A 14083-nucleotide genomic window follows, 5' to 3' on the forward strand; every position below is an offset into this window, starting at 1 on the left:
TAAAAAGAAGTATGAAAATACAAACACATCTCCTGTACTATCATATCATGCAAACATTAACTACTCACGTTGGACACTTTGGGTCCTTCATTTTTTGTTTTTAGAAGTTTTTACTTGAGAGCGATTAACCCATTATCAAAAAAGCTGCAGATTATGGTTGTTGTTAATTAGCTGATTGATTTGTCTCAGCTTTATCACTTTATTTAAATTTAAGCCTCTGGCCACAAATGAACAGTGGTAATCTATTACACAAACCGATTTGAAATCCATGACCTATGTTTTATTTTACTTTGAGTTAAACAAAGTCTAACATATCTGATGAGGGTTACAACCCCACCAAGAGGACATCTGAAGTATGTGCATATTTGTAAAATTATCAGAGACTCTGTGTACTTTTCTCCACTCAGACTCTTTAATACAAAATAATTTCATCAGATACAGGAGCCTGATGCACAGCTGAAGTTCCAGAAGTGGAAATAAAAAAGTCCAGGTTGTCACAAATGCCTGATATTGTGCTGATTCATAGGACCAGAACAAAGGCAACATCAGTATAAAAAAAAAGATCTGTCCAGTGCAAACTCAACGAACGTTACTCCCCGGCATTTGCTGTTTACGAAGCTTGTTGAACAACTCTAGGTACTGAGTCATGGTGTCAATGGAGTCTGCTGGTGCAAAAAGCCCCTCAGGCTTGGCAGCAAACACAGACGGCAGCTCGGGGACGCTAGCACCAAGAAAGGACTGCATGAACTCCTTTATGAGGTTCCAGCAGTCCCCTGGGACGACACAGGGACAGTACTCCACCTGAGGAAACATACAAGAGTTAATGCTGTAACACAGACAGAAACAGTGTCTCCCGTCTCAGTGACAATATCAAGCACACACCTCCACTGATATTCCTCTGGCGCTGGAGCTCATTGTCACGGTACCGACTTTTATCAAGAAGTCACAGTATCGATATCTCGAACCGCGGCACTCCACCTTGTGTCCTTTGGCATTCTGGAAATGACTTTTCAGCTTCACCATGAGGACGTCGAAGTTTGCGTCCGCTATCAGGCAAGGTCCGCCTTCAAAAAGAGCCAGGCAGCTCAGGGGAGTTTCAGAGTTGTGCATCACATATAAGTATTTGGACGGCTGACCTGTAACAGACAGCAAACACAGATTATCAGTGAGGAATTAATCAAGTTCTGCATTTAAGTGCGTTTGATTTCACTGGCATTTCAACTTTGTGAAACACTTTGACAACAAATTGAGTAAATACTATATATTTTTTTTTTATCTGTGTGGATGCAACTAGGATAGTTACTCAAAGAAACATGGAGAATTACAATATTAAGAACTATAATTTGTAGTCAATATTAATCCGGAGTGTATTATCAGTCTATGGAGTTAAAAATATAAATACTAGTTCCAACAACATTGTTTTAAACAGCTTGTCACAAGAAAGCACACTCAACCTGTCAACACATTTGTAAAAACTTTAAAAATAAAAATGGAAAAAAAACTTTCTCTTAACTCTGCATCTTTACTGTCCCTGATGAATAACAATGATAAGAGGGAGGATAATGCTACTGTAATAATGATTAATTAGCAGAATGAGGAAGTATATTATGATGCTTTAATAAGGTAGGTAACCGATTATTACCGCTTGCATTCCCTGTGCCATGGTATGTCTCACAGTCTACACAGAAGCTGCCCTGCTTCACAGCACCCAGCTGCTCCAGCTTCTTGTGCAGGATGTCCACCGTCTGCTGGACACTCTTCCCCTCCGCCACGGGCACCTGGCACACGCTGCAGGACACAAAGCACCACAGTCACACAGACAGGACAGAAAACTTCAGCATCGTGTCTCCAGAAGGACTGAAAAAACCAAGACATCTTCGTTTGGTGTAACGTTATCGGCAGTACTCCCTGTGTGAATGAAACAGGGCTGACTGGTATCAAAAACATATATATAGTGGTCGGGTGGTCTGAAGCGACACAAACATAAAAGATATATGGCTTAAATAAAAAATATATATGTTTTTTAAATCAAATATAGCTTAAACAACATTGTAAACATCTTACCAAGTGACTCCCATTGCTATTTTTTACCTCTACTTGTAAAACCGTCTTTTGGATTTAGAACTTCCGGGTGAAATATTTGGCTTCCGGTGAAAAATTAAATAAAAAATAAATAAATTTAATTGTCAACATATTATTGATTCTGGATAGTATTATAGTCACTGAAATTAAACATTACTACAAAAATAAAACTGTAATTTGAACTATATTTTGTTTTTTAGCTTTAAGAAAATTGGACGTTACGCGACGTGATGTCGTCACTTCCTTCGCAGCGGACATCTGCACGTGTTGAACGAATGACTGTTTACAGTCGTAGGAAAGTCTGTACTTTAGTTCTCACATGCTAACAAAACACACCGACACCTCAGACCAGCTGCAGTGATGCCGAAGGTAAAGAAATCTAAAGGTGGAGGAGGAGAGAAGAGCGGGGGAGCGGTGGCGCTCGCCGACCAGATCCTCCAAGCGGACACGATACGAGCCCGAGGCCGAGTGAAGAGCAGAGACAGCCGGGCGGAAAACGAGGACAAGTACGTAGACGAGCGACTGTCGCGGAAGATCCTACAGCAGGCCCGAATTCAGCAAGAGGAGCTCCAGACTGAATATGGCGTGGCACCGGAGAAGAAAAAAGCACCGGTCACTAGTCTCGGTAATGTACAAAAGAAGTAAAATTCACTGATATTTGAATGGAGTCTGGTGGGGACAGAATTTTAGTTAATACTCTTGCATGTTCATCCTTATCTACTCAATAAATGTAATGCAATAAGAATCATACAACACTGCATTCATGTATATCCTGTATTATTGAAGTACACATGTTAAACCTGTTTAATAACCTTAAGCAAATTCAAATGATTGACTTAATTTATAAGCATCACATAACTACAGAGTTTATGTCATAGTGATTGTCTAATTCCCCATCTTTGTGCCGTAATCAAATTGTAGGCCCTGACTCTCAGGATGCAGAGTCAGATGAGGAATGGCCAGCGCTGGGAGAAGCAGGTGATGGTGACGATGCTGAGTGTGACACAGAAGTCATCGTTGACCCCGACGATGAGAAGGCCATGGAGATGTTCATGAATAAAAACCCTCCCGTTAGGCAAGATGCTACATAATCCTGATGTAACCTTTAACCCAGCTGTGGATGATGAGGGCTGTTTCTGGTTCTAACACCCAGCTGTGTTTTCTCGTAGACGGACCTTGGCCGACATCATCATGGAGAAGATCACAGAGAAGCAGACTGAGGTGGGGACGATGATGTCGGAGGTGTCGGGGCGCCCGATGCCCCAGCTCGACCCGAGAATAATAGAAGTGTACAAAGGTGTCAGTAAGGTGAGTTGTCTTGAAACGTTGTTGTCTGCATGTACTTTACTGTATAATGGGAGAAGTAGTCAAACAAAAGCAGATATTTATACGTGCATGTAGTCACTGACCCCAGTGTAAGATTGAGAAAGTATATTTGGGACAAATGACTCGTATGCAGAGACATGCTGACGTTCTAATAGATCCTGTGTGTAGCTGGCTGTTGGAGGAGTCCATGTGTAGACCACTTAAATGACGGTATTATTTCTCTTTGCTTCAGGTTCTGTCAAAATATCGCAGCGGTAAACTGCCGAAGGCTTTTAAAATTATACCGGCGCTTTCAAACTGGGAGCAGGTTCTGTATTTGACTGAGCCTGAGACCTGGACTGCAGCTGCCATGTACCAAGCAACAAGGTGATTTCCTGGTTCATTTAGATTTGATCGATCGTTTGACCCAGACGGCATTTTCCTAACTTTCATATTTAGCACAACGTAACATATTTTCCCATGTTCCATGTTTTAAAAATAGAATCTTCTCCTCAAATCTGAAAGAGCGGATGGCTCAGCGATTTTACAACCTGGTGCTGCTGCCCCGAGTCAGGGATGACATTGCAGAGTACAAACGACTCAACTTTCACCTTTACAGTGCTCTAAAGAAGGCCCTCTTCAAACCTGGAGCATGGTTTAAAGGTGAGACTGAAACTTTTGAGGGATGTGTCTGTGTGTTAAGTTCAGAGTGGAAGAAACACCCAGCCAGGCTCTGTCCAAAGGAAAACAAATATGCAAGGCAACAACTCGGAAGAAAACTGCTTTTGTAGGGATGCAACAGTACAGTTAGTCCACGGTTCAATACGTACCTCGTTTTTTTTGGGGGGGACTGGTTTGGGTTTAGTTGCTTCCCAGTCAAAACGCAGTGGACTGTGGTGCTGTTGTGGGAAAAAAAAAAACAATTGCTACTGCTTTTTCATTAAGTGGACGGGATTGGAGTACTACACTTTCCAAGTCTACACTTAGCTGTTCCAACAATCTGTAGGCTCTGTGCTCCAACCAGTTTGTTTTCTGTACCTCTGGATGTTGTGTCATAGAAGTCGGGGATTAGGGCACTCTGTAATCCAGCCACAGGAAAGACCTGCAAATCATTGGCAAAGAACATCCACACCACCCTTGTTATTTTGTTGCGTCTCCCTGAAGCAGTGGGGTATGTGTGATAGAAGGGATCAGCGAGGGACTGTTGGTTTCTGGAGTCGTCCGCTGTGACAATTCCACAGTATAACTTCTCTGACCCGGTGGCTCCTCTTAGCATCTGATTGAGCATCTGGGAGAATAAACTGGGTTCTACTGGCTTCATTTATAGGGACTCTACTGAGAGATGAATGAAGGCAGAATCGATGTGGTTGAAAGCTTTGCTCCATCTTGCGTCATCTTTATTTATTGAATTCTAATTCTAATTCTAATTCGAGCAGATTTTACACTACACAGCACTTTGCAAATGTCTAAAAAAGTGACCGCTATTCTTATATCTGTAAACACATTTTATTTAGCCTCCAGTTAAGGTGGAACATGCAATAGTAATAAGTTTATACAGGTTAAAGACATACTGTCCATTCAAATATATGATGTAAAGGAGACCTCCAGATTCATCAGGAGCCACAACCTCATTTAAAAACTGTGGGGAGATCTTAAGCATGCTTTGTGAGCTAGACAGGCAAAAATATCTCATAAATTAAAGAGTGGCTGACAACTCCTAAATTAAGACTAAAAGGATTCATAGCTGGATGTGAAAACAATTGGAAGCTGTGATGTTTGCTGGGCTGGGTTTCCCATTTTTTTAACATAATAAAAGATCAAGTAACTGCATTTTATATACCTGTAAGTGGCTGTACTTTCTTTGCATACAATTGTATGTCTTTCAGGTCTATGAACAGTAGACATCACATTAGATATGACTGGATATTGTGTTATTAAATGCTCTGAATCCTGTTAAGATAAGATCTAGTTCCGTGTGACCCTCAGGAAAGAAAAAAAAAACTGAATGAGTGAGAGGATTTGTCCGCTTGTTGCAAAGCAGGAAATGCAAGCTTCCTGGGACATGTCACATATTCTAATTTCGGGACTAAATATAGACGTTTTATTCGGAGGAGCCTGAGGATTAACCGTCGTCCGCAGGGTAAACAACGCCGTTGGTTTTGGAAGCATAGTAATTAAGACTCTCAGATTTAATTGGGTCAAGTCATTCTTCATAAATCCAGAATTGATTGTTGAAGATCTTTTTTCTTTTCTTTAATCCTGTCGGTCCCGTGTTCACAAGTTGCCCCAGTTTAGTGGGAGAGTATTTCCCCCAAAACATCCTGTGACCCATATTTAAGAAGTCAATGCTGGACATCACCACTAAGTGGCAGTGTTGCTCTCAGATACAACCCTGAAATTACTTCAGCCTGACTTGTGAATAACTTCCCAATCAGATTTTGGGGAAGTTTTTTTGTATTGCAACATAATGCAGTGCTGGACAATATGAGGAAAGAATAAAATTATTAGTTTTCTCCCGGTGTGTACGCGTATGAATACTTGCAGCTCGGTAGTTCACACTTGCAATCGAAAAGTCTTCAACATCTTTACAAACCTTTTTGGTAAATGGGTGTCATGTTTTTCCAGTTATGAAATATTAATTCTCGTAAATGCTTCTGTAAATGCTTCCTCCCTGTCTCGTCATGTGAGGTGACACTGGAAAACGAAGCAGCTGCTTTTTAGTTGAGGTTTTGGAGCTGGGATGTGGCAACAGAATCTCGTAGAATCACTCCCACTTACTTCTGCTGTAACTGTAGCTTAATTTAGTTTTACAAACCTTACAAAGCACGGCGACTTCCCCACTGTCAGACACTGAATAACCAGACCTTTTCCAGTTATCAGAGAAGTAATTTATTTTGTCATCATCAGCGGATTCCATTGGGCTATCATGTTGTGCAATGGCGAAATTCAGACGTGACGTAATTTCATGCAAGAATTGGTGCTTTGTGACATGTAGGGACTAATTGTCAGGTTCCAGTCTTTTTTCCTGTCTCTCATAAGTGCAGCACAATGCAAACTTGGTGGAGTACGCTTTTTAATATGTTATACCTCTGTTGCCACACAGGTATCCTGATCCCTCTGTGTGAATCCGGAACGTGCACTCTCAGGGAAGCCATCATCATCGGGAGCATACTCACGAAGTGCTCTATCCCAGTGCTTCACTCCAGGTGGGGCTTCCTTTCTCTGAGCACACACTGTGCCATCATTTGACGAAGCAGTCAGCCAGCTGTCACTGAAATCTTTATGTGATGTAACACGGGCAAGTTCAAGGTTATATAACCCTCGCTGTCCTTCCTGTCTTTCAGCGCTGCGATGCTTAAGTTGGCAGAGATGGAGTATAACGGTGCCAACAGCATTTTTCTGCGCCTCTTGCTCGACAAGAAATACGCCCTGCCTTTCCGTGTCCTAGATGCCTTGGTGGCCCACTTCCTCTCCTTCCGCAGTGAAAAACGTGTTCTTCCTGTGCTGTGGCATCAGAGTCTGCTCACCATGGCTCAGCGCTACAAGGCCGACCTGGCCTCCGAACAGAAGACGGCCCTGCTGGAGCTGCTGAAGATACAGACGCACCCTCAGATCTCTGCAGAGATTCGCAGGGAGCTACAGAACTCGGAGTCGAGGGATCTTGAAGTAGGGCTCCCTGTTACAGTTGAAATGGACTGAGTCAGTGTCGTCTGACGCGTCATCGTCCTCCTTCATCTTCCTCGGCAAGAGAAGAATTTCTGGTGAATCTTCCATCATTATTCTGAGAGAGTAGTTTCACATATCTGTGACTCATCACAGTGTCTCGGAGCTGAAACTCAGAGCTGTTTACTCAGATGCAGATCAGTACATTAGTAGATCATGAGTCTCTGGACTTTTCCCAGCAGCTGCATTTCAGTGGTTGCTTGGCAATACAAAGACTGTTTTTTGTGTACATTTAAGAGCTACTTTGTTGTTTTGAAGCAACAGTTTGAATTAAAATCAAAGTGAATCCACAAAAAAGGTTTGTCGCTGATTTCCATTTATTGTTTCTACCATTACAGAGAAAGGAGGTAAAATATAGTTACCAATGAGCCTCAAAAGTCCAGGTTCATTCAATCTCACTGTTATCGGGGATATTGGTTAGTTCTAAATGATGGTTATTTGCACCACTAAAGTATAATATCACCTCAGTCCTGCATAATAAGCCACATTAATTATATGGCCCTTGTGTCAAAGTCCATTTTCAAGACCCTTGTAGAATCGACACATACTGTATTTCATGAACAGGAAGTCTGGTTGCAAGATCTAATTGGATCTTTGTGACAGCAGGTGGGAGTCAGTTGGGGCCCCCCCAGCAAATCTTTGTCAAGGGCCCCTTAACAGGTTAATCTGTCATGCGTCAGCTCAGGCATCATGGCATGATTAGTAGTTCGACTTTACTTCACCTGCATGGAAAAATACCAACCGGCCCCAATCTTAAAACCACAAGACCAATACTGCGTAGGTCCCCCTTGTGTTTTTACCCACTGAGGCATTCCCACAGGACCTTCCAGGGTGTCCCGTGGAGTCTGCCTCTGGTATATGGGCAGCAGAGTCATTTTGATCCTGTAGGGTGCACATTAGGGCCTCCATGGATTGGGCTTGTTACAGTTCATCCTTGGGATGTTCAGTCAGATTGGATTTGAGCAGTTGTCATGTCATGTTTCTTGAGCCATTCCAGAGCAGTTTTTGCGGTGTGGTGTGGTGTATTTGGCCTGTTGGGGTGGCTCGCTGCCATTATAGAGTGTCATTGCCTGGTCTGCAACAATGTTCAGGTGGTGGTTCATGTGTAACATCTACGTCCAAACACCAGGACCCAGATTTCCCAGAGGAATATTACATTGTAATGAGTTCACCGGTGTAATTCACTTCACCTGTTAAGAGTTTTAATATTGTGGCTGACAGGTGCAGGTGCTTTATTTTTGTTGAACTGTGTTTATGAACAATTCATCAGTCACAAGGTGCATCACTGGAGCACACAAAACACGTTTTAACAGCAATTTAAGATTCAATTCAAGTTTATTGTCACTTCCACGTTATGTTAATAAAAATAAAGATGTGTATTTCTACTACCACTCTATGTTTACTATTTCTACTGCAATATATTATGATGCATAATGTACTAATATATAAACAGAAAATATTCAAGTGGAATCTATTAGTAGAAACTGATGATATAAATGATGAATACACTAATATTGAACTAAATTGCAGAATTTTCAGCAAAAAAAAATAAATAAATCAGTACGACCGAACACCTTTTTTACTTAATTTGAAGATTTAGTATAATAAATTCAGTGGGCTACAACAGGCTTTTAAACCAGTGCTTTTCAACTTTTTTCTTTGGCATATTATAAACAACTAGTTTGTGTCACAATTCACATAGCTCACCGAACTATATTTTTATACTTCATTACTAAAAATGAAATTATATATCTTTCAGAGGGACCAATTTACTAAGTAAATGTACTGGTTTATTTATAATTAAAGTAAATGTTTTACCAATACTAATACACTTTTACATAAGTAGCCGGCCTTTAAATTGCAGTGGTGTATATCTAGTTCATTTTATTTCTAACTTATAACTTCTTCCTGGTTGGTACAAATTTAGCTCACGGCTAATCACAAGAAACATTTTAGATAACAGGCGTCCACAAGTAAGCAAGAGAGTCCGATACATTTTGGATGTAGGATAAACATTACAAACAATACACATATATATTTTTTTTAATGTCGAAGACGCTTTAAATTAAACGTGGCACTTTGAGAGCAGTTACAGGACCGTTAGCTAAGCTAGCTAACGTTAGCTAGAGGTGTCATGGACGCGCTAACGGCTAACGTTAGCTTAACGGTTGATTGACGCTACTGCATCAACCTGGTGCACATTTCTGAAGATGGACAACTTTAAAGACACAGTTAATGGCGGTGAAATGGACCGGGGTGTGGTCCTCCGAGCGGCCAACGACCTCACAATAAGTGGCGACCTCAGAGTAGTGCACAACCTGCGGGCCCTGGAGGAGACCAGCAGGCCGTCCTCCATGTTTGACCGAGTTCAGACTGACATTCGGCCGTACATGAGGCGGATGCTGGCAGTGTGGATGTTTCAGGTATACTAACTTTTGTAAGGCTATTCCATGATAATAATAATAATAAAAATAAAAATGTAAAACACTTGGGAGTTGAAATAAACAAGAGGACTGTCTGACAGGTGTGTGAGGAGCAGAAATGTGAGGAGGAAGTGTTTCCACAGGCGGTGCATTACCTGGACTGTTACCTGAGCCGCTTTGACATTGAGAAGTCCAAGCTGCAGCTTTTGGGAGCAGTCTGTATGTTTCTGGCCTCCAAAATGAGAGAGACTGTCCCCCTGACTGCCAGCAAGCTCTGCATCTACACCGACTGCTCTGTTTCAGTCTCAGACATCCTGGTAAATACATTATCTCCATTTTCTGCTACATCTGCCCATAAACAGAGTTGACAACCACATCTAATTCAACACCATCACTGATCAGCAGTGTTTCAAAAGCACTGAATCAATACCTTAATAATGCACAACTTAATAAAAGTTGCTGATTTGTTATAGAAACTTAATCACCTTCATTTTTTTTCTGCTGTAAAGTAGGGCATTAAAGGGGAACTACTGTTCACTACATAAAATACGATTGTTTACTCACCCATATAACTTTTGTGTAATTTGTATTCCTTCGGGAGATATTAAGATCTGCGTATATCCATATAGTGGAAGTGACTGGGGCACCGAAACACAGCCCCTATATAAATGCGCACCCTTGACGGTCGGCTTGTTCACCTGTAATTTGCTACTGCTAGTTTTTTGCAACATGGCTGAATATTTTTCCGATTCTGAGGTTGTGACTGAAGAACTCTTTCGTCCCCCTGGCCATCAGACTGTACAACAGCTCTCAGTGATGGCAGGAGGCACAATAGACAATGGACAAATCTTTTTGCACTACTTACTGGACACTCCAGTTCATTTATTCATTTCATTCATCAGTTTATAGCCTAATTTAATTGCACACAGTCCTCCCCATTTGTAGTTCTCATATTTATAAAAAAAACAACAACTTCTACCTCTACTGGTCACTTCATATTTTTTAACATAGTTTATAGTTGTATAAAACATTTTATTTCTAGTTACTGTCTATTTTTTATATAGTTTTTGTATTGTATGTTCAATATATGTTACTGCTACTGGATGCTTGAATTTCCTTCGGGATCAATAAAGTATCTATCTATCTATCTATCTATCTATCTATCTGTTGTGGACAAACCATAGCAGTTACAAATTACAGGTAAACAAGCCGACCGCCGCGGGTGCGTGCGGTGCTCAGGGATGACATCATCCAGGTCAGAAGACATCATCCGGGGTCTGTAGGTCAATCTACAGACCCCGGATGATGACAACAGGTAACTCCGGACTCAGCTGGGAATAGCACGAGTGTACGATAACAGAATATTGGTGAAATTGGTGAGTTTCGCGGCAGATAATGCTTTATTTAGAGGTTGTGTTGCGGTGCCCCAGTCACTCCCACTATATGGATATACACAGATCTCAATATCTCCCGAAGGACCACAAATTACACAAAAGTCATATGGGTGAGTAAACAATTATATTTCATGCCAGAAATAAGGTCCAGGTTGTAAAAAAACAGCAGTTCCCCTTTAAGGTTATCGGGTCATTATCCTGCTGAATGACAATGCCATGATAATGATCTGATTGAATTTAGCCCTGCACAGTTTAAAGGCATCCTGTAGCAGACACATCAGTAACACGACTGAGTCTGCTGGCTTCTTTTCACAGTTTCACTTTAACATATTGTGGAAGTGACAATAAATGATTAGTAAATCAGTGAAACATGTTTTGTGTTTTGTGCTCAGTCATGCACCTTGTGTCTGATGACTTGTTTTTCCTCTGCGAACACAGAGCTGAAGTAAAAGATCCTAGTTTCAGACACATTGTGGCTTCTTAATGTGCATTTAACAAACTTTGGTCAATCTTTTTTTCCCTCCTGATTCTTCTACTCTAGAACCTGTTTTTATTTTGAAACCAACATATGTTGCAATGGGCACGGTTGTACCTTGATCTTGTAGGTCTGCTTGTTTTGAAGTTTTCCTTAGTGCCTTTCCCCCCGATTTGAACTTTCTCTTCAAAGTGGGGTCAGTTTTCCTCTTTTGGCCACATCCAAAGATGTTGGCTAGGGTCCCATGAACCTTTGACTTCCTAATAATATTAACAGCTGTGTCCTCAGATAACCCCCTATTTTCTCCTGTTCAGTGAGGCACACAAAATGATACCAAAGAGCTTGCAGAGGACTTTCCTCCTTTTAAATCGGCTGAACGGCAGATTATAAGACTGAGGATGCCTGTGATATTAATTGAAGACGAAAATGTGCTTGAAAAGATCATTTTGTCCAGGACATTTTAGAAGAGCTTTGAACATTAAGGTAGAATCCAGCTGTGTCTGTGAAAGTACTCAGCCATCCAGGTCTTGGTATATCCAAGAAGCAAAGCTAAAATTAGCAACAAAGACGCACCAACAAGTTCTCTGTGGCACACTAAAGGCATGTAGGTGAGAATGACTAACAAGCTTTTGATCTCAAAGGAAAATAAACAGGATGAACAGAGTGTTGCTTCATCTGTAATGACACCCACACTCTTAGTCACGTCTGCATGTGTGAGTGCTGCTGCTGTGGTGTTTTGATGGTGCATTGGTTTAGAGGAATTTGTGTGTGTTGCAGCAGTGGGAGTTGGCAGTGGTGTCCAGGTTAGATTGGTGTCTGGCATCTGTGGTACCCTCTGACTTCCTGGAGCCAATTCTTCATGCTCTCCCCTTTGTTCAACCCCCGCACCTTCAAAACACGCGCAAGCATGTTCACTCCTACATCGCTCTTGCAGCCATGGGTAAGTTACACAACTGAGGTGTCTACACATGATATGATTTTCCTGATTAAAATACAACAGAAGACAATATGCATTAGCAGCTGTTTCTTATCCCTTGAAACAGTAGCAGTGGTAACGCACTTTTAGATAATGAGCATTGTGAACAATAGGCACGAAGCAGCCTTAGCTTTGATTGCGATGTGTCAGCGGTTCATTTAGGAGACAGAGAGCTGAGTTCGTGTAATCCTGCATTGTCCGCTGTGAAAGACCCGCGTTGCAAACACTATTCAACTGGGTGATTTCCCACGAATCTCTGTGATGCAGCCCGAGGCAACAGGTCACAGGGATACAGTCAGTTAGCGCCAACTCAAACCGACTATAACGTTACAGCCGGTAAAATTAAGTCGATTCCCGGGCCTCGACATTTTAACCTATTCAGAAAAGTGCTGAGGGAAATTACTATATGCCAGACTTTTTGTCTCAGCACTTCTCCTGCCTGAAGCAACATGGATATCAGATTGTTGTGTTTTGGGAAGTGTCTGCTTTTAAGCACTTAGCCTTGTCTGTCAGGGTGTGTCTACGATGGATGGCGTCTGTCTAATTGTCTACCGTCTTGCCTTTACTGACTTCCGGTAGTCTAGTAGTCTAGTTTTAGGAGGACATTTTGGGCATACAAACAGCACATTCAGAATATGAACCGAGGTTTTTGTGTGAGTTGGCGACAGGCTGTCTGCGTTGTACACATACCTACTTATAAACATTATGAAAGACTTGGATATCAACAGGTTTTTTGATATGTGCAAATATTGCAGTGCTTTCCAGAAGCTGGTGGAAGGATGTAAACGTAATGACTGCTGTGTGTGTAAAGTAAGTGGTCTATATACACTAATTGCCCCTTATCCCCAGATTATAGGTGTTCGGTCTTCCTGCCCTCCTCCGTTGCTTGTGCTTGTGTGAACATTGCTTTACAGAAGTTAAAGTTGGTGGACGCTGCTTCCTCTGATTCAGTGATGAAGCTTTTGGCCAACCTATTGGCCACTGACCAGGTAAGGGTAATGTTTAACTGACATATTTAAATGATATCTCTTTTGACTTTGCCCCCTTGTCAACAGTAACGGCCGTGCTTGCATTTTTTGCAAGCAGCCTGGTCAAATAGTAGAAAAAGCACAAGTCAACCTTTAAATGTTCAAATAAAAGTGTCTATGCACATGTTGAAACATTTTCTCCGTGACTAAATGTGCAGCCATGTCCGTTCTGATGAACTCAGGATTGTTTTTCTCTCAAATCTGGCCCCGAGCAGAGCGCTCTCCTCCTCTGCTGTGACCAGCTATGGAGTGTGTTAGAGGTCAGCCTGCCCTCCCGTTTCCCGAACAGTGTCTGCCGATCAGAGGCGCACAGCTCAGGGATCAGCTACACCCCTGCTGACATTCAGGATGTTTTATTGACACCGGTGACACCACCTCGGGAAATTGAGCCAGAACACCCCTCCCTGCAATGAAAGATTAGGATGGAGTCTAAATTTACAGCCTTGATGGAACACGAAGCCCGAATCAAAGGTTAAAATGTCACATTGTCCTCTGTGTCAATGTTTATTACACATCTAAAGACTCTTCATTGTAGCGGTTTCAGTAATTAAGATTTGTTTTAAACTCCTGTTGTCGCTGCATGTTTTAAAGTATTTTGCAGCTTTGAAAGAAATTATTATATTTCATTAATTCCTGATAGCAGTGTTTGTACATTATTATTGTAATATGAAGTTCTG

General features: G+C 41.6%; 3 protein-coding genes across 3 annotated transcripts; 2 read left to right on the forward strand and 1 right to left on the reverse strand.

Moving 5' to 3' along the window:
- Positions 1 to 222: 222 nt before the first annotated feature.
- Positions 223 to 2123, reverse strand: med20 (mediator complex subunit 20). Its single transcript, XM_084542057.1, has 4 exons — positions 2065 to 2123; positions 1643 to 1788; positions 883 to 1136; positions 223 to 801 (listed from the first exon to the last, which is right to left on the reverse strand). Exons 1-4 carry the CDS (start codon positions 2076 to 2078, stop codon positions 580 to 582), a joined length of 636 nt encoding a protein of 211 aa, XP_084398183.1. The 5' UTR covers positions 2079 to 2123; the 3' UTR covers positions 223 to 579.
- A 215-nt stretch (positions 2124 to 2338) lies between these two features.
- Positions 2339 to 8497, forward strand: bysl (bystin-like). The gene is made up of 7 exons (XM_084543150.1): positions 2339 to 2707; positions 3004 to 3157; positions 3252 to 3390; positions 3641 to 3774; positions 3890 to 4050; positions 6491 to 6593; positions 6732 to 8497. Exons 1-7 carry the CDS (start codon positions 2443 to 2445, stop codon positions 7084 to 7086), a joined length of 1311 nt encoding a protein of 436 aa, XP_084399276.1. The 5' UTR covers positions 2339 to 2442; the 3' UTR covers positions 7087 to 8497.
- Positions 8498 to 9193: 696 nt separating this feature from the next.
- Positions 9194 to 13991, forward strand: ccnd3 (cyclin D3). Its single transcript, XM_084542364.1, has 5 exons — positions 9194 to 9533; positions 9635 to 9850; positions 12180 to 12342; positions 13228 to 13367; positions 13622 to 13991. Exons 1-5 carry the CDS (start codon positions 9321 to 9323, stop codon positions 13817 to 13819), a joined length of 930 nt encoding a protein of 309 aa, XP_084398490.1. The 5' UTR covers positions 9194 to 9320; the 3' UTR covers positions 13820 to 13991.
- Positions 13992 to 14083: the final 92 nt, after the last annotated feature.

This window comes from Chelon labrosus (genome assembly GCF_963514085.1).
Source record: "Chelon labrosus genome assembly, chromosome: 4".
Lineage (NCBI taxonomy): Eukaryota > Metazoa > Chordata > Actinopteri > Mugiliformes > Mugilidae > Chelon > Chelon labrosus.